The 19,787-nt window shown below is 42.3% G+C and overlaps 3 protein-coding genes across 3 annotated transcripts; 2 read left to right on the top strand and 1 right to left on the bottom strand.

The window, feature by feature from the left end:
* Window positions 1-50: 50 nt before the first annotated feature.
* On the top strand, window positions 51-1,684 carry egr4 (early growth response 4). The gene is made up of 3 exons (XM_030774932.1): window positions 51-192; window positions 501-1,065; window positions 1,177-1,684. The coding sequence occupies exons 1-3, from the start codon at window positions 51-53 to the stop codon at window positions 1,682-1,684; spliced, it is 1,215 nt and encodes a 404-aa protein (XP_030630792.1).
* Window positions 1,685-3,694: 2,010 nt separating this feature from the next.
* On the top strand, window positions 3,695-12,223 carry LOC115812451 (F-box only protein 41). Its single transcript, XM_030774931.1, has 14 exons — window positions 3,695-3,718; window positions 5,818-6,401; window positions 7,300-7,525; window positions 7,761-7,834; window positions 7,928-8,202; window positions 8,691-8,851; window positions 9,184-9,267; window positions 9,642-9,757; window positions 10,248-10,400; window positions 10,595-10,690; window positions 11,009-11,127; window positions 11,705-11,863; window positions 11,950-12,065; window positions 12,161-12,223. The coding sequence occupies exons 1-14, from the start codon at window positions 3,695-3,697 to the stop codon at window positions 12,221-12,223; spliced, it is 2,250 nt and encodes a 749-aa protein (XP_030630791.1).
* Window positions 12,224-17,538: 5,315 nt separating this feature from the next.
* LOC115812450 (alpha-1D adrenergic receptor-like) lies at window positions 17,539-19,103 on the bottom strand. Its single transcript, XM_030774930.1, has 2 exons — window positions 18,227-19,103; window positions 17,539-17,726 (listed from the first exon to the last, which is right to left on the bottom strand). The coding sequence occupies exons 1-2, from the start codon at window positions 19,101-19,103 to the stop codon at window positions 17,539-17,541; spliced, it is 1,065 nt and encodes a 354-aa protein (XP_030630790.1).
* Window positions 19,104-19,787: the final 684 nt, after the last annotated feature.

Raw genomic sequence — 19,787 nt, 5'->3', positions numbered from 1 at the left:
ATTTTTCATCGCTTCTAATCTTCGACGACCCCGTATACGATCCGGACAACATGCTGAATACAGTGGATTTCAGCACTCTGGACTTCCTCTGTGGAGCGCTGGACAACGTTGCTAGTACTCCTCTTGCACCAGAACAAGACCAAAACCAGGGCACGTGTGTGAAAATTGAAACAGAATCCACATTCACTACCGGTGAGAAAGATTATTTTATTTCTGCGACATTTACTATGGGAGAACCTAGACGTTTACGATACTTGTAAAGTCGTGTACAGCATGTAAAGTCACTACAGCCATCGGAATCAGCAGATAAACGTATTAATAGCTTAATTATTCAGAATAGTGAAGTACTGTATATTAATTTGCATTCATTTTTAATTATATATACTTGTTGGTATCTGTGCTGCGAGTAGGCACGACCTTATATAATGTTTGTATCTCATTATGCATTAACTTGCCCTTGCTTATGTAATGACAATCCTTTTCTTCACTGTCTCCCATAGGCTGTGGACTTTTACAGCCGAAAGTCGAACCTTTAGATTCGGGGTTTTTCTCTGACCCGAATGACTGCGCAAATGACGACCTGCCGCCTTCTCCGCTGGCCTACACCGGCAGCTTCTACACTGAATGCGGCGAGATCCCCCCGTGCAGCGCAGACGCACTGCTCAACATGATTACCGAAATCGTTGGTATCTCCTCAGCTCCCATGTCTGACGATCTGTCCCAGTCTCTGTGCTCTGGAACATCCCGCGGAGGCTCACTCTTCCGCCAGGAGTCTATAGGTTCCACAGCCAGCTCTACGCCTTCTCTTGGTTCTCCAGAACCTCTCTGCCCGGACTTCAAAGATGATCTCTCCGACAGTGGGATCCTACAGAAGCAGTTCCCTGTGACTGTCAAGACGGAATTTGATAGTAGCTCCCATGGATGCAGTCTGTTTGATGAGCTAAACACATCAGCTGATCGCCTCACGAACCCGACCGACGACTTGAATGACATTATTGACCTGCTTTCCCCTCTTTGTCCCGAGACAGACTCCCCGTGCGCACTGGACACTTGGATCAAACAGGAGCCAACCTTTCTGGATGAGTGTGCGCAAAATGTCTCAAATCCCTTGAAGGTCTCTTTGGACTACAATACTCCAAATACCACTACGTCGCATCTCCTGAACAACTTCTACAGACCCATGGCTTTCCCTCACACTGACGCTCAGAAGTTCACTGGCTCGTGCGATGTGGGCTACACGAACACTACGCTCTCTGAGGCCCTGGACTCACTACTTTATGCGTCAACGCTCATGCCTAGGAACAGAGCTCAAGTGAACAAAGTAGCGGGTCGCAACAGGAGAGGCGCCGTGCGAGAAAAACCTTTCACATGCCCAGTGGAAAGCTGTGAGCGGCGCTTTTCCAGATCAGACGAGCTCAACCGCCACGTGCGCATTCACACAGGCCACAAACCCTTCCAGTGCCGCGTGTGTATGCGTTGTTTCAGCCGCAGTGACCATTTGACAACCCATATGAGAACGCATACCGGCGAGAAACCCTTCTCCTGCGATGTCTGTGGTCGCCGCTTTGCGAGAAGTGATGAGAGGAAAAGGCATGGGCGTGTGCACCTGAAGCAGCGAGAGAAGATGCAGCAGAAGACAGAACTCCTCGCCTCGTGCGCCTTCTCTTTACCGCCATTTATGTGAGACTGCTTTGCGTTTCTGTTTTGAGAAACCTCTCATGACAGACACGTGGATAAAATCAGCAGGTCAATGTTAACCGAGTGTCCTGCCTGATTAGCCCTGTCAGGAGAAAAGTAGTTCAACTGAACAGAACTGTAACGGAAACTGAATTGCGCTTGTAATTAATAGCATGACCAGTTACAAAATGTCAGCTTGTTAAGTGACCTGGGCATGTCTTTCGCTACGTCTGTTCTCTGCGGTGGCGAGCGTCTCTATCACGGTCGCTACAAAGATATATTAAGATTTCAGCACCTCCTTCATGGACAGTTCCGACACTGCCACTCAGTAGGATCGCTGTTAAGTCTTCGAAATCTACTTCTGACATTATCAAGTTGTTATGAAGTTTCAAAAATTTGCTTGCATGTTTTAAATGAACTTTATAAAAATTTATTTGTCGTTGCTCAGAGACCATTTTGCGTGGGAACGTGTTTTATATGTTACATCTTTCTATGAAATTGTTGTTGTATTTTAATACTTGTACATTATCCCATACATTTGAAAACTACATCGAATGATGACAATAATAATATATTTGTATAAATCTGACTGTATTTTTCTACCGTTCAATTTAAAACAAAAATGTGTCCTTATACAGATTTTCAAAGGAGATTGTATTTAACTTTTTCACTGGAATGTGCTGCGATGGTTCTTGTGTGAATCAGTCGTGGAAACACTTCAACATAGTAGTTGAGTTGCAGTAGCACACATAGCTGTGCACAGATGGCTGGGTATTTCTTTCTGAGAAAGGCTACGGTCATCCACAGAATTATTTGCCTTATAGAGAAAACTGTACTTGTGCAATTAAATACTGTTGACAGCCTTGTGGATCCTTTGAAGGCTATTATGAATGTTTATGAAATAAACGTTTGAATTATTAACTACATTCGGACTCTGGCGCTCATTAAAGTCGTTGATTTTTCCTTTTTTTTGTTTTCTATTTTTCGTCAGTATCCACAGAAAACTGTAGAAGCCGCGTCCGGCACAAAATTGTGCTTTTGGCGCCCTCGACTGTTTTGTTAGGAAAAAGCGTCTGTCTGCCTCCTCTTCCCCTCAGCATCCTATATGTATATACAGTATATATATATATATATATATATATATATATACACACACACACACACACACACACACACACACACACACACACACACACACACACATATATATATATATATATATATATATATATATATATATATATGTATATGTGTGTGTGTGTGTGTGTGTGTGTGTGTATATATATGTATATGTGTGTGTGTGTGTGTGTGTGTGTGTGTATATATATATATATATATATATGTATATATGTATATATATATATGTGTGTGTGTGTGTGTGTGTGTATGTATGCGATCACAAAATCTCTTTTACGCCGAAACAGTCCTTTAGGTTTAGAGAACAAGTTGAATAGTCATCAGCCGTTTACCTGTTTCTGTCAATAAACGTAGAGGCATATGTTTTTATCTTCCTTCGAACCTCGAACACATTTACACACCCGGCAATAGGTACTCTCTACTAGTAGGTTAATGGGAGGATAGGAGTTTAAAAAATCGATATCATATACTATACTTCTCAGAGAAAACGTCTTTCATATCTCATGCTTCAGGATGTGTTTACAAAGCGGTGCACATAGCTTAGCTACATGCTGTATTTTTTTGAAAATGTTTTACAATGTTGTTTCAGTCATCCCCGCTTTTAACAGTTACATGGGTTCAGCCCCATTCCTAAGGAGGAGGGCGATCCAACTGTTGGGCGTCCGCTTGCTATCTAGGTGGTGTGTACGGCGTGTTTTGTTCGTATTTTTCATATGATCTCTCATTCTTCACACTGTGTTTTAGTTTACCCACGGTGTGTACTCTGCAGAGAGGTTCCCATTTTAGGATGGCAAAATCTGTGACGTCATATGCGCTCGGTCTTAAAGCGACCTTTCAGACGAGAGTGCATTGATTAATTACGCGCGGGGAGCGCTTGGACATGCGCGGGTTCGCTGGAATTCAGGTACTGAGCGCAGAGTATTGCGTTCCTATTTCAGAAACAGAAAGACGGAGAGGGAGAGAGAGAGAAAGAGAGAGAGAGAGAGAGAGAGAGAGAGAGAGAGAGAGAGACTGGTATGTGCGCGAGAGACCAACGGAAAGGACATTTCAGAAGTTCCGGCAACTGTGCATAAGAAAAACCGCTGTGGTGAGTCACGCAAAAGGAATGCACGTGAGTCTAAGGTAGGAGAGAACCGGCAGTCGCAAAACGCGCTTGCCGGGAGTTAATATTTTAAAAAAGCTTATTTTAGGAGATATTTGGAATAAGATATAATTCATGTCTGCCCCTACTCCGCCCGTTAGTTAAGTTCCGGTACATTCCGATACATCCAATGTTGATTCATGTGCAATAGTGACTTTTCATGTTGCTTTACATGTATCTGTTAAAATTTTGATATTGCGATGATTTAAGCATTAGAACTGTCAAGTAAGAATCCCACTACATTCATATTTTTACACCTTTTGAGCCTCGTGAATAGAAAAACATACTTTAATGTAGATCACGTATGATAACGTTAAATTTTACTGAGAAAATGGAAAACAATTAATTTGCAAATGATCAGTTACAGTTTCTCAGGGAATGTTGTGTCATCTTGCGGGACTCGAAATTCAGTCCGGCGAAATGATTGTGGATTTAAAAAAAAATATGACCACACTCGGGCAGAATAGCGGCTTTGTCTTCATGCTAGTCATGCGTAAGTAATGCGGAGTAAGCGAAGCTCGTCCGTTCTTTAGTACGCTAAATTTCAACAGTTTTCGAAGGGGGTCTCGCCAATCATTCATTCATTCTGAACAGAATGACACAGTAATAAACTGCATAGACAAAAATGAAGAAATGTGTTAATGATGCTGAATACGGTTGTGCTCCACAGAAAAACACAGGTTCACAGGGTGAGACAGAGAGAGAGAGAGATAGAGAGAAATGTATAGGCCACAACAAGGGAACAGGCATTAAATGATTAAATGAAAGGAGGGAGAAGGGACTTTGTTCAGACTATACTGTGCTTCTTAAAGGACTCCTTGATTTTTTCGCTCATATATATATATACATATATGCGTGTGTGTGTGTGTGTGTGTGTGTGTGTGTGTGTTTGAGGTTGTGGTTGTGTGTGTGAATATGTTCTCTTTACTGAGTGTCTGAGAGGTCTGCTGAACGGCTGCCCTTTCAACTCAATTATTCATGTTACAATATGACTACACTCTACTCTGAAAACAGTCTCTGTGGGAGAAACACACAGACAAAACGCACAAGGAGAGAGACATATAGAAAGCAGCAGAGAGTCCGACACATAAGTACTATGCATTTAGTTCATGGTCAGTAGTTAAGTTCATGTATGTGGGTGAGAGACAAGGGTTGGAATGTGGTGTGTAGTGCTGAAACGTGCTCCAGTGAGATTCATGTCTTTCCTCAGAGCCAATGAGAATCTCCCAGTGTGATGGCGTGTATGCACAGCATGACCTAATTACTGATCTGCACTGTCCCCGTTATATCACATCACTTCCTGTGAGAGCCCATGCATGAATCATTAAGATACAGAGAGAGAGAGAGAAACAGAGAAAGAGACAGAGACAGAGAGAGAGATAGAAAGAAAAAGAGAGAGACTGACCAAGCAGAGGATTTTGTTAGTCTTTTTTCTCCATTTCAGTTTTATGCCTGTTTGCGTTGTGAAATATAACATTTATACAATCGAAGAGGTTCAGAACTTTACATGCTGTCTCATCTCTTGTTTTGTAGGTCCAAAGAGAGGGCTTCTCCCGCTTTTTTCCTGCAAACTAGTTGTTTTTGAAACATCCTGACGATCATGCTGATACGAATACATCTGTATAACTTCCCTATGACTGCTGAGCTCATGTGATGATGAGATAGTATACGTTTTTTGCATTCTTGTTCAGACATGTGTGTATTTGTGTGAGAGAGATAGGGAGAGAGAGATGTCTGCTTCTGAACTTCCTTTTCACTGCCCTTACTGTGGTGAGCAGTGCCGCTTTAAGGATACTTCATCTCTCACAGCACATCTGCAGCATAATCATACCAGTGAGAGTAGGTGTGTCTACCCTACACAGACTTCCAAGGGGGCTCTGGTCCCTCTCCATCCCCAGCAAGAGTGTTCTGTCCTGGGACCAAATGAACCAGGCTTCCCCCTGCGCTTGGATCTCCTCAGTGTTCTGGGTTTGGCGTCCTCATCCCAGCTCCAATACATAGACCTTCCACAAAGTCAGATCTTTATCCAAAGGCAAATTACACAGTCTTCCTCCCCCCTCCCCTCCTCCTCCTCCACCTCTCTTTCTCCAGTCATGACGGTGGCCCTGAGCCCTAGGCTGGAGCAGGCAGGGTCAAAGTCAGCCTCAGCCCAGCTGAGGATGCCTTGGCTGGGTCGACTGGCGGTGGAGGCAAGACTGCAGCAACTTGCTATGGAGGTGCAGGAGCGGATCTCCATCCGTTTAGGAGTGCTTCAGGAGGAGTTGAAGAGGAGGACCAAGGAGGTACAAGAAGCAAAAAGAGAAAGCGACAGGCTTGAGAAAGAGAAACAGGAAGTGGAGGAGCGTGCTGCGGAACTTTCTCGGCAGGTGGATGTGTCTGTGGAGATGTTGGCAGGCCTGAGAAAAGAACTGATGCAAAGAGAGGAAGCACTCAGTCTAAAACATCAGTAAGTGTGTTTCCTTATATACGTCTATTTTAAAAAACTTCACGTCTACTTTTTGGCCTCTTATATTTGGTAGATAAGATCCCATAACTTTGCTTTCAAGTTTGCATAACTTTCACATGTCCTTAGAGAATTGTTTTGTAGCAACCTGTATCAGTATTGATTTATCAGTGACAGTGGTTTCACTTATTTTATGTCACTCCAGATACAAGCATTTGACTACAGGTAAAAAGATTTGCAATTGCAATTGCTCTACTATGATCATAATTTTAGCAATCTTCTGCTGAGGCATTTTTGGATGTGGAATCCTGTCATTTTATTCATATATTTTCATTCACTGTGCTAGTTCAGGCAGTTGTAAAACTACAGTATGACTCCTGTTGCCATGGTGATGTTTATTCTGCCCTCTAACTGGCGCTGTGAGAGCCTGGCGTCACAGCATTAAGAAATGTGGTTTGACAGTGTGGCAGGACAGGACCCCAAGGCTTTCAATGTTTGCACTGTGACTCATCAAAACAGAGAGAGGAGTGTGTGTGTGTGTGTGCGTGTGTGTCTTCGCTCCTGTTGGGGTCAGAGAGTCCACCGTCTCACAGTCTGAGCTCTGTCTGAAGAAGCGCGTCTCTTCCATCGCAAAAAAAGCACTGGATTCACTCAGAGCAGACGTTCACTCACTGATATGCCTGTGGTGAGATAAGAAATAAAGTAGCATAAGTCACAGCATAAGTAACATAACGCCTAAAAGGTGCGCATGTATCATACCTCATATGTGCACCGATAATTCTGACGTATGTCTGCGTGCGTGTGTGTGTCTGCGTGTGTGTGTGTCTGCATGTGTGTGTGTCTGTGTGTGTGTTTTGTGTGTGTCTGTGTGTGTGTGTGTGTGTGTTTGTGTTTGTTTTAGAGAGTTGTGTCAGTTAGACAGGTTCGTGAGGGACACTGCGTTGAGGGAGTTCAGTGCTAAAGCTCGCCTACAGAGCTTTATTGAGGATCTGCTGGAGCGTGCAGAGAGAGCCGAACAGCAGCTTCAGAACCTTCACACACACGCCAGTTCACAGAACACACGCACACACACACCGCTGATATCTCCCAACGGCAGCACCGCAGGCTCAAAGGCAAGTGCATATCAGGTAAGAACATTCTTAACATTTAAAATGCTCCCTGCTCCATCGTCAGAGAACCAATCCTGACTGCTCAGCTCTTTTTTTTATCATTCATTCCTCTCTCTCTGTTTCTCCCTCTCTCTCTCTCTCTCTCTGTCTCTCTCTCTCTCTCTCTCTCTCTCTCTCTCTCTCTCTCTCTCTCGCTCTCTCTCACTCTCTCTCTCTCACTCACTTTTTCTCTCTCTCATTTTTTTTTTCATAGAGAAGTTATAGCGTGTCAGGGATGTCACGACATCTGTACCAGCAGAGCGATCATCATGTCTATCCCCACAGCAGGTAATCACAGATCTGATCTTTGTGCTTGTGTGAGGAGATAAAATGACACACCAGCCTTCTCATTACCTCTCTCTCAAGGTTTTCAGGTGGGAGGATGAGGACTCTGTCAGTGGGTTCGATGGGGTGTGAGGGTGACTATGAGGGACTGACTGCACCCCTGGAGGCTCAGTATTACCACGTGCTGTGCGGGGCGGGGCGGAGGTATCCGGAGCGGGCGCCCGAGTCTCCGCGATGGGGCCTTCAGACCCTGGTTAGCACTGAGGGGGAATCAGACAGCTGGTCTCTCTACACAGCCGAGTCTCTACAGGAGGAGTGGAGACAGGAGCATATACACAGCCCAGCGCTGTACAGGACATACAGTAAAACAGGTACTACACACACATGCACGCACACGCGCGCGTACACACACACACACACACACACACACACACACACACACATACTCGTACTTCTATCTTTGTGAGGACACTCATTGACATAATGCATTCCCTAGTCCCTTACCCTAACCTCAACCATCACAACTAAATGCCTAACCCCAACCCTTACCCTAACCCTAACCTAATTGTAACCTGAACCGTAAAACCAAATCTTAACCCTCAAACAGCTTTTTGAATAAGTGAGGACCAGACAAAATGTCCTCACTTTCCCAAAATGTCCTCATTCCCAAGGTTTAAAAGTCAAACTGGTCCTCACAAGGATAACTGTACAAGTACACACACACACACACACACACACACACACACACACACACACACACACACACACACACACACACACACACATTTAACATTGTCCAGAGATAACATACATATGTTTCCCATGAACCCTATCTTAGACTAATCCTTACTCTGCCTAGATGACTCTGTAATCCACTGCCCGTCCTGTCGGCAAGGGAACGGCCATCATTATCCCCGGGCGGGCGAGTCTGTCATGTGTGTGGAGCACTTAAGGATGAGAGCGGGGCTCTTCTGTGTGTTTTCTTATCTGGACACACGAGCACTCCTTACAGCAGCTGAGGTTGTGTGTGTGTGTGTGTGTTTGTGTGTGTGTGTGTCTATAAACTTCTCTATCTATATCTCATACTCTTCGGAAGTTTTGTTAGTTGTGAAAATGTTTGTCTGGGATGCATATGTGGAAGGACTAGAGTGTGTAATAACCAGTCTGTGTGTGTGTGTGTGTGTGTGTGTGTGTCTACAAACTTCTCTATCTATCTATATCTCATACTCTTTGGAAGTTTTGTTAGTAGTGAAAATGTTTGTCTGGGATGCATATGTGGAAGGACTAGAGTGTGTAATAACCAGTGTGTGTGTGTGTGTGTGTGTGTGTGTGTGTGTGTGTGTTTGATACAGGTGTGCAGAGACTGGAGGAGTGTTGCACGTCACCCGGCTGTGTGGACCAGGGTCACGCTGGAGAACGCACGCATTTCATCTAAGGCAAGAAACACATAATACACTGAAAGACAACTCAGTCCTGCTGTGTTCTGTGCCCTTTCACCTTTGACACCACACAATGTAAATTAACAACACACAGCAGAACACGTTACAGCTTTGCTCCGAACATGGATTTTTTTTCTTGGTTATGTTATGGAAAAAACAAGTTTGAGAGCTTTTTTTGTTATTTACAAACAATCGTATCCCACTGAAGCCTTCTGTCTCTGCTGTTTCTTTACATTTTATTGATCAGATTGTCTTGGGTCCAGAAAATGTGGAAACTCCATCATTTTCAGAATGAAGATTTGTAAATACAGTTACAGGCTATGTCCTGTGATAATGTGATACTAACATAACATAATGGTCTGTTTGTGTAGTTCTTAGTCACTCTGTCTCAGTGGTGTAGTCAGACCCACACTCTAGTTCTGCAGAACCTGAAACCAAGGGCACGCGGCAAAAAGGAGAGCAAAGATGATTACCTGAAAAACACAAGGTAACATACACATTCAGACAAGAACACACACACACACATATATACACATACCCTAACACATACACACGCTCACACACACACACACACACACACACACACACACACACGCACGCACACAACCTGTCAGATGGTATGTGACATCACATGAAAATAGAAGAAAAACTACATTAGTTTTATAGACCATTCACCTGCTGGCATCTTCCTGTTACCATGACACTATTAGCATGACACAGTCAATGCCAAAATAGAGCATTTTATGCTCTCTGTGATATCACTATTCAAATAGTCTGTACACCGTCTTAGTTGCATTAAATTACACCGAGTTACATTCGGCAGATGCATTTTCCCAAAGGAACTTTCATAATAAATACATACACCACATACATAGCTAAGCCGTTACTACGAACCTCAGCGCGGTGACATGCGTGGAGTAAGTTGTGGACATTTTTAGTAGTGAAGCTTGGCTTGTGTAATCTGTATCTCCACACAGGGGCTGTCTAGAGGAGGGACTTGAGGCTGTGCTGAAGTCAGCTGGACAGAATCTGACTTACCTCAGTGTCTCTCACTGTCCATATGTCCTCACCGACAGAGCTCTGTGGCTGGTCAGCTGCTACTGCCGAGCCTTACACACTCTCACGTACAGGTCAGCTTACACACACACACACACACACATACGGAGAGAGAAAGAGAGGGAGTGTGGAAATGATGTTTCAATGTTAGAAGAAAAGACATTTCCGTGAAGGATGGAGACAAGACCAATAGCATGCATAATGTAACAACGCGTATAATGTGTGATGATATCTGCTGATATAATATGGGAATGTGTTTGTGTTGTAGGAGCTCGTCAGACCCGGTTGGTCAGGAGGTGATTTGGGCTTTAGGAGCAGGCTGCAGAGTTATCAGCTCTCTGTACATAGCACCTCTGCAACCCTGGTGAGAAATGACCATTGTTAACATCACCATCCAGCACTGTTATGTTTTATCAGAGTAATCATCGTTTCACTCCTCAGTTCAGTCATCATCATCATCATCATCACCATCATCATCATCATCAACAACAACAACAACAACAACAACAACAACAACAACAACAACTGTTAGTATCTTCACCAGGATAGTCCTCTTCCCATCCACCATCATCACCATCATCATCAGTGATCTTTCTGTCCATCATCATTGTCATTATGCTGAACAATAAGACCATCAGCACAGTAACAGTAAGTATTTCATTCTCTTTCATTTTGCTTACAGTCAGCAGCCTGGTCGCTTTAGTAACAGATGCTTACAGACAATAGGTCGATGTTGGCCTAACCTACGTCAGGTGGGAGTAGGTGGGGCTGGGTGTGGTATCCAGGGACTAACCTCACTGGGTAAGTAACCTGTAGAAACCTACTTATGTTAAGACAGTGTCTTCTTTAATTAGTCTTACAACATTATGTCTTTTATTAATTCAGGAACTGTGTTCATTTTGAGATATTGCATCACAAATTAGCCTGAAGCATCCTGACAGATGTGCAAATCTGAGCAATGTTAAATAACTTCCTTTCAACTGATTGTGAATAATTTATTCCAAAAGCTTATTATGTTTCATTCTGTCTGTCTTGCTTGATTAACTACAGAGTGATTAAATTAGTCAGCAGTGAATCAGCCATGGCTTGATTATATCTCAATAAGAGTTAGATTTATGTAAATAAAGCCAGATGCACAACAGAAAGTGTGAGGTTTTTGTAATGACCCAATTTATTAGCAAACCAAGCCTATTTACATCATGAGAAAAAATGTGACTGTATCTGTTCCAGAGGTACAAGTTATTAAAACGTATTACATACAATCTCTCTCTCTCTCTCTCTTTCTCCCTCTCTCTCCCTCTCTCTCTCTCTCTCTCTCTCTCTCTCTCTCTCTCTCCCTCTCTCTCCCTCTCTCTCCCTCTCCCTATTCCCTGCGCAGTGAGGAACTGTGTGTGTTTGTGTGTGTTGGAGCTGGACCATATGAGTGAGATGGGTCAGGAAGGAGCTGCCCAGCTGTGCAGAGAGGGACTGCAGCAGCTACACACACTCATCTTTACTTCAACACCGGTCACTCCTAAAGCCATACTGCACTTTAACAGTGAGTTTTACACACACACACACACACACACACACTGACCTATATCTGTCAGGCTGAATCTACTCTTCTCTTCCTGTGTTTTGTAGGTGTGTGTGTGAACCTCAGGTGTATTGTGGTGCAGATCAGTATTGCTGATTATTTTGAAGATTCTGAGAGTGATGAAGCTAAGAAACTCTTTGAGGAAAAGGTCAACGACCTTCAGGTGATGGTCTGCAGACTGTTCATTGTTTGTAACATTACATTCAATTAATCATAGGTACTGATTTAACGAATATATATATTTTTTTATATAAACAGGCTTTGAGAAAGAGACCAGGCCTCTCTGAGGTCCTTCATTTAAGAGTGGATGGACTCTGTTAACTTCACTGTTCTTCTGTCCTGTTCTGGAGGACCTTGACTTTTCCCTGTGTTGTGTGGAGTAGAACCTTTGACATCTTGTCAGATTAACTTATCCAAGGAGATAACAAACCCTGCCCCCCCCCCCCCCCCCCCCCCCCGCTGCTCCCGCTTGCACACTTTGTATGACTGAATTACAAAAACAGACAACTCCCTTGTCACATCGCGTTTGGATCTATCGGGTAAAATAAATTGAACTGACATCAGAGCTTCCGCTTAACACATACACACACACACACACACAGAGAGAGGGAGAGAGAGAGAGAGAGAGAGAGAGAGAGAAAAGGACAGAAGGAGAGAGAGGGAGAGAAGTGATGGTGTTAATATGTAATGTCCCTCCATGTTTGCCCTGTGAGGTGAACGCAGGAGATATCTGATCTATCAGAGTTACACTGTTAATATCATGATTAACGTGGAAAACAGACATTTCTGATCTTATGCTGAATACGCTGGGGGAGAGATGACATCTATGATGTAGTTTTAAAATTTTCACCTCAGTGAGTGGATATAATAACAGTTTTACCACACAACACATCCATAAGTATCCAAATTGAGTTTAGACAATCTGATCCTGCAACATTACATTATGTTTCTTAGAACCTTCTCTCAAACTAAAAAAAAAAAAAAGATAATTATAGTCACATGGTTAGACACTGATAGTTCTGACCTATATGCACATAAGTAGCACAATGAAACAGCAACTTATAATTTTAAGCATATGTGTTTTGAGCTATTTTGTTTGTCTTGAAGGTAAATGTTAATGTCATTGTTCAAAAGCACATTGACAGTTTAGTCTAGTTTTTGACCTGTTGACTTATCACATGTTTTTTCTCCCTTTTTTTTTTTTTTAATGTCACTTGTTTAAAAGCACACATTCCTGTTTGTGCCAATGATTCAATAATGGTGCCAATAACTAATTGAATTCTTATAAAATGCTTCAAATGTGTCAACCTCTATGACCTGCACTGTGATCAGAGGAGGAGAGAGAGGAGGAGAGGATCTTATATTTGTACTCTGCATGTTGTAAAACAATGTGTTTAATCTGGGAGTGAAGCAGCGTGATGTAAAAGCATTTAGAACGTTATCATAAAAAACTGGATAAACACTGAATAAATAACTAAAGCCCTTCTTTCTCCACCAAAGACTACAGGCTTTACTCAATAATCAAACTGTATTATTTCGGTGTCACATGGTGTTTATTTAGTACTTATACGTGTGTTCTGAATGTCCTCTTCATATGGTTGTCACATCAGAGAAAGTTAGCGGAGATGATTAATACGGTATGTGGACACAGATACTGGGGACAAAGAAGAGAAGGAGATGTGAGAACAGAAGGGAAGGCGTAGGGAACTGTTTCTTTCAATCCCAGATATTCAAGAGATCTAGGATGATGTTACCTCATGAAAAAAAAATATATATTATTGTACTGTATTTTGAACACTTTACAAAAATATATCTGTTTGTTTCCTTGGAGAAGTACAAGAATAAAATTAACATTTGGTATAAACAATATACTCACTCAATTTCTTTTAGCATCTTCACTGAGTTTAAATATAAACACGCGAAGTGTATTACTAATTATGGCCACTAGATGGTACTATTTTACACGTTACTGGATTAGTACGCGGAGGGTAAACAGGATTCAAATTTAATGACTATATGAAAGACCAGTGTTGAGGGATCAAACTGTGATGAAATAGTATATAGTGTGGTGTGTATTGTACATATTAAAAAGTGTGGAAATATACATTTCATTAATAGCATATATAAACAGCATCTACCTATAATAGCAAATATGATGATTATATTCCGTTTACTTATCACATATAAACATGTCTCCCTCTTCATTTTATCTTTGCTTTTCTAGTGCTGTATATGAAATGATGTATTTTGTTTTCATCTGAAATGAATTTGGCTGAATAACACAATAACAATAATAATAATAATAAAATAACAAATAGGAAAAAGGGAAGAAAAGGCCACGGTAGCAGTGACTATCCAGAGTGGACTGGTTTGTTCCTTTTACGTTTTTCTCTGAGCTCATTTGGTCTGAGGTATCCAAGATCACACACAAGTCTACCCACATAGAACAGAAGTCAGGGAACCTGTGGGTCTGACGTGAAAGAACTAATCCAACAAACAGAAGATTGTGGGTTTAATGAATGATATGACACAGAGGAGCAATTATTTTCTAGGTGATGTTTGGTAATGCATAGCACATACAGATGGATGAACACACACACACACACACACACACACACACACACTGTCTTACACATTTGAATAGGTATCTGATTAAGAACTCAGTGTGAGTAGAACATGGACTGTATTACCTTAGATACTCTCAGAACAAAAATCACATTTTTCAGTGATGGGACCACAAATGTCCAAACTGGACAAACAAAGAACCACATTACAGACTACTACAGACGGCTTAATACAAATATGGAAATATGCTTTCTATCATTCTTAAATTTATACATAAAATTCACCTTTAAGAGGATTTGTTTATTTTCCAAGATTTTTAAGTCTGGAAGGAAAACATTTCCATATGGTAGACTAAACCACATTTATTCCATAAGTAAACAATGTGTAAAAAAAAACAGGGCTGAATTTCTAAATAACAGCATTTTAGTCTCCCAATCCATCTCAAAATTCGTCAATAAATAATTGGTCTTTTCAAACACAGGATGACACCACTGCTGCTGGTGAGCTCAAGCATTTCCATTTGGACTGAACTGTAAGCCTCTTACAGTCTTGTGCTTATGTTTTTATACCCAAACTACAGCACAAGTGGAATGAATGCACTCTGTGTTCAAGTCTTACTGTTCTGTGAGCCACAGAGAGAGAGAGAGAGAGAGAGAGAGAGAGAGAGAGAGAGAGAGCGAGAGAGAGAGAGAGCGAGAGAGAGAGAGAGAGAGAGAGAGAGAGAGAGAGAGAGACAGAGAGACAGAGAGAGAGAGAGAGAGAGTACATGAGCATCATTTTTGTGTCTGTCTGAGATATTCACCTGTGAGGCCTGATCAGAACAGTGATCATTTTCACTGATTAACTAAAGTTTTTTTGTGATAGCATACCCAGATTACTTGTGCATGATCCCAGACCATGGATCCTTTATCCTTTAGTTCTGCATGTGTATACGCAGTGCAGTTACAGTATGTGAGACAGACTACAGACCCATAAAGGGACACTGTTGCATTTTTAAAGTAACTAGATGTTAAGTTCTCACTTTAAGAATGTGCTTGCATATGTTTGTGTCTGTTTCTCTATTATACGTTAACACACACACACCCACACACATATAAACACACACGCGCGCACACACACACAGCTGCCTGTGCAAAAACATTCCTCAGGAAAGTATGGTCTGAAATTCTGAAACAGAGACAGTTGGGGTAACTCTGTTGTTGTAATTAATCCTCGAATTAACAGCAGAGTCCAAAGCAAGCAGAAACCTACCCATGACCATGTTGTATCAGGATGAAAATCAGAACAGGCAATTATGAGTAGCATGCCTGGTACTGATTAAAAATCTGTCCAGTTTGTAAAATATGCTAGAAATAACATCTGTTCTAAGGAAAGAGCAACGGAACCCCGGCATGCCCCAATAATGTGATTACTAAGGATTTCAGCTCTGGCATCTCTGCTCAGGTTTGATGTCTATCTTCATAACACCACACAGACACACAAAAGAAATTGGATTAACCTGACTCTCGTCAGCCCTCTCGGAGTTTGCTTTGCCATTATCCCTCCTGTTATTGGGCCAGAATTAACTCAGTGCTGCTTTAAAAATCTCATCAGATCCCTTTCCCAGCTTAGGACCTTCTCTTTATGTAACCACCTCAGGGTGTAAAGGTGTCAGTCAGTTGGAAAAGACGGGCAGTGAGCTAAAGCGCCGTTTACAGCACAACAGGCTTGGACTTGTTCAGTGTTCAGTTTCTTCTCTTCCCCTTCTTTAGACCTTATTCAAGAACCCTTTCTTATTAATATGGAAACATAAAGTCATCTCTTTGGAAGACTAGCTTTTCCATTCTGCAGGAGTGTAAGTAATGGAATGGAATACAAGCCACATTATACTCACCAGGTGATTTGTTATTTTTTCAACAGGGGGGATGGCCCAATGGCCAACAGGGGGGAAGCCCCAATGGCCAACAGGGGGATGGCCTAATTGTCACTGACACTACTCGATAGAGTATATAGGGGGATGGCAGGTTAACAAGGGGGATGCAATTTGGCCATTTTGTTAACAAGGGGGATGGCATCCCCCCTCATCCCCCTACAAATCGCCTCCTGAGTGTACTCAAAATAAATAAAAAAAAAATTCTCAAAAAATTAACGTTATTTAACATTTTCTGCAGAACTTTACATAGAACGGAGTTTTATGTATGTACATTAAAACATTTATTTCAACATATGGTCTATTTTCAACCTCACTGGTCTGAGTTGTAAAGCTGCACTGACTACATTTAAGCAATACATGAATTAACCTTTTTTTTATATTGATTGATTTTTAACTCAAGGTATAGGCAAAAAGTATGTAGTTCTGTGGATGTCCAAACCCAAAGATACAGCAAAGCAACTGCTCATAGAAAGTATACTACTCTTTTCAAGCTAGTTTACAAAGCGCACAACCTTATTGTGTCCTTTTCATTTGATTCCTTTTATTCATTTATTTTTACTGCATGATTACGATAGCGTAAATAGTCCCAGCTACATTAAACTGTAGAAGATGGAGCTTATGATGGAGAACACAGCTTTTCAGCCTTTCCTGAATCTCTTGGATTATTTTGGCCAAGGACACTTTCCTCTTCAATTTTACATTCCTATAAATAGGTTTGACTCCAGTATGTTCGTTTGTCCCATCCCACGTCAGTGTATAATTCTCTCTTTAATTCTCTCCCACTGTATAATTCCCTCCTACCTCTCTCTGTCTCTCTCTTTCTCTTTTTGTCTCTCAATCCATCTATCCATCTCTCTCTCTCTTCTCATATCTCTCTCTGTTCAAACTGTTAACTCCTGCTGCACATAGCAGTTCATCACAGAGACATATTCCACATCCTCTCACTATATGTGGACAGAGTTTGGGGCAGGGCACCTCTTTGACCTGAGGTAGGCAAAGGGCTCTACAAACTCCACAAGCTCCAAGACATGGGACTGGGACCTGTGTTGTATTGCAGAAATGTTTCTCTGACGGGAGGGGGGGGGGGGGGGTTTGAAACGGGAGCGGCAGAAGCTTCCACGACGTTCTCTGACCAAGCGGTCGCATGAGCGAGGTTCCTCTAATGTCTGGCTGAGTGCCGGAGCGCGGCCGAGCAGGCGAAAGAGCGAAGTAATTGGCTGAAAGCTCTTCTGAACTCCAAACTGGAGCAGGGGTAGATGAGAGGGTTCACGCAGCTGTTGAAGTAACCAAGCCAGAATACCAGCTTAAACACATTCTCTGATGGCTTCAGCCTTGGGAACAAAGAGCCTGAAATTCTCATACACAGACACAATGAGAGAGAGAGAGAGAGAGAGAGAGAGAGAGAGAGAGAGAGAGAGAGACAAGGTTTTGATAAAGCAAAGTTAGAAACAAGTCTTTTCATCTCTTGTAGGATTAGTAATGAGTGTGTCCGTGTGTGTGTTTTCTTGGATTGATCTGACAGGTGTTTGGTGTTTGAATAGAAGCAGTAGTGATAGTAAGCTCTCTAAGGATTAGTCCTCTTTTCCACCCTTACATACACAATCAGACCAGTAAAAAATCTTGAAGACTATATATGTAAAAAAAAAAAACTTGCTAATTCACATCATGAGGTCTTGGAGATTAACTGAAATTTTTATAATATGAGTGGAGTAAATTGACATGTGTGTAGTAATATTCTGGGAAAGCAGACCTAAAAACTTAAAGTAGTAAAAAGACGAAAACTTAATGTTGCCTACAAGAATACAGTTTTGTTGTTGGATTAGTTTTTGTTGAAATGAGCTGCTTACCCAAAGGCAACACCAGAAAAAAAGGAAGCCAGCAGAGTATGAACACACCGACCACTATAGCCAGAGTTTTTGCCGCTTTCTTCTCCCGAGAAAACCTTTTTAAGCGTGTGGACAACGACCTGTTGAACAGGTGGCTTCTCCCCGGTGTATGCATCGGCTCTTCCAGTGCGCTTCTGCAGTGGATCCGCAGCACAATCTCTACAGTGTTCTCTCGCTCGCGCTTCAACCCGGCTTCTAAACTGTCAGTGGTCCGCCGTGCCACGACATATATACGAAAATACATCGCAAGGATAATTGTCAGTGGTAAGTAGAAGGAAAGCAGGGAGGAGAACAGTGCATAGCCCGGTTCCTGCGTTATGTTGCACTCGTGGTCATCCGAGGGTGGCGGCTCCTTCCAGCCCATTAATGGACCGATTGATACGACCATGGAAGCGCACCAGAGCACCACCAGTGCCATTGCTGCGCGTCGCTCTGTTACAATGGTCGGGTACGTTAGACAGTGCTTCACTCCGATGTAACGGTCGATCGAAATCATGCAGAGGCTGAGAATTGACGCTGTACAACAGAGAACATCCACGGCTGCCCAGACGTTGCAGAAAGCACGGCCAAAAACCCAACAGTCAAGCACTTCCATAGTCGCAGAAAACGGCAGAACCATTAAGCTGAGCAAAAGGTCTGCCACGGCAAGATTTACAATAAAGAAATTTGTCACAGTCCGCAAGTGACGGTTGCACAGAACAGATAATATCACAAGTATGTTCCCAACAATGGCAAACGAGATGAAGACTGTCAGAAATAGACCGACCACGACGCTGCGGAACGATAGAGTGATACCGGCACAGACGGGTCCGGATAAGTTGGAGAAAGTCTGCTCCATTAGAGACTCCAAACTAACCTAGAGGATTTTAATATGACCGCTGTCCATGGACAGTCCCCAGTCATTTTAAAATAGTTTATTTTAGTTTAAAGTATTTTAACACTAATATGTCCGGGAAAAAAAGTTTCCTGAGCGCTACTGCAACGTAACCAAATGGTAGGTCTAGCACTAGGTTCTGTGGATTTGTGTTAGTGTTTCAGTGTTGTTGACGTTTTTGATTACTCCATTGATGTGGTCTGACAGTCCCAAAAATTGTTACGGTTAGAGAGCGCGTCAGGTCGCTTGTCTGTTCCACGGGCAACATCCGTTGGTCTGCGTAAGAGATCACATGAGAGAAGCAAAAAACCTCCCTCAGTTTTGTGTTTTTACTTTATGTGCCTCACCAGTATTTGATGCCTTTAAACTGATGACATCTCTGAACTGATGCTTTTAAGTATCTATCCTTTGAAAGAGGACTGTAGGGTTTGCTGGTAGCCTAATGTCATGCATGGGCTAGCCTTCTCTGAGATTTCATGCGGGTCGACGGGAAAACAACTAAAACAACTGAACGAGGGCAAGATTTTGCTTATTTACATTTACTGGTCCAAATGTTATTCTAATAGCTTTCTCAAAATTCCGGCACACATTAACATTTAAATTTCCCGACATTACTGTTACTGTGATAAAAGCACCAAACTGCAGGCG

The sequence above is a fragment of the Chanos chanos genome, chromosome 5 (assembly GCF_902362185.1).
Source record: "Chanos chanos chromosome 5, fChaCha1.1, whole genome shotgun sequence".
Taxonomy (NCBI): domain Eukaryota; kingdom Metazoa; phylum Chordata; class Actinopteri; order Gonorynchiformes; family Chanidae; genus Chanos; species Chanos chanos.
This window is presented reverse-complemented; position numbering and strand designations above follow the sequence as displayed.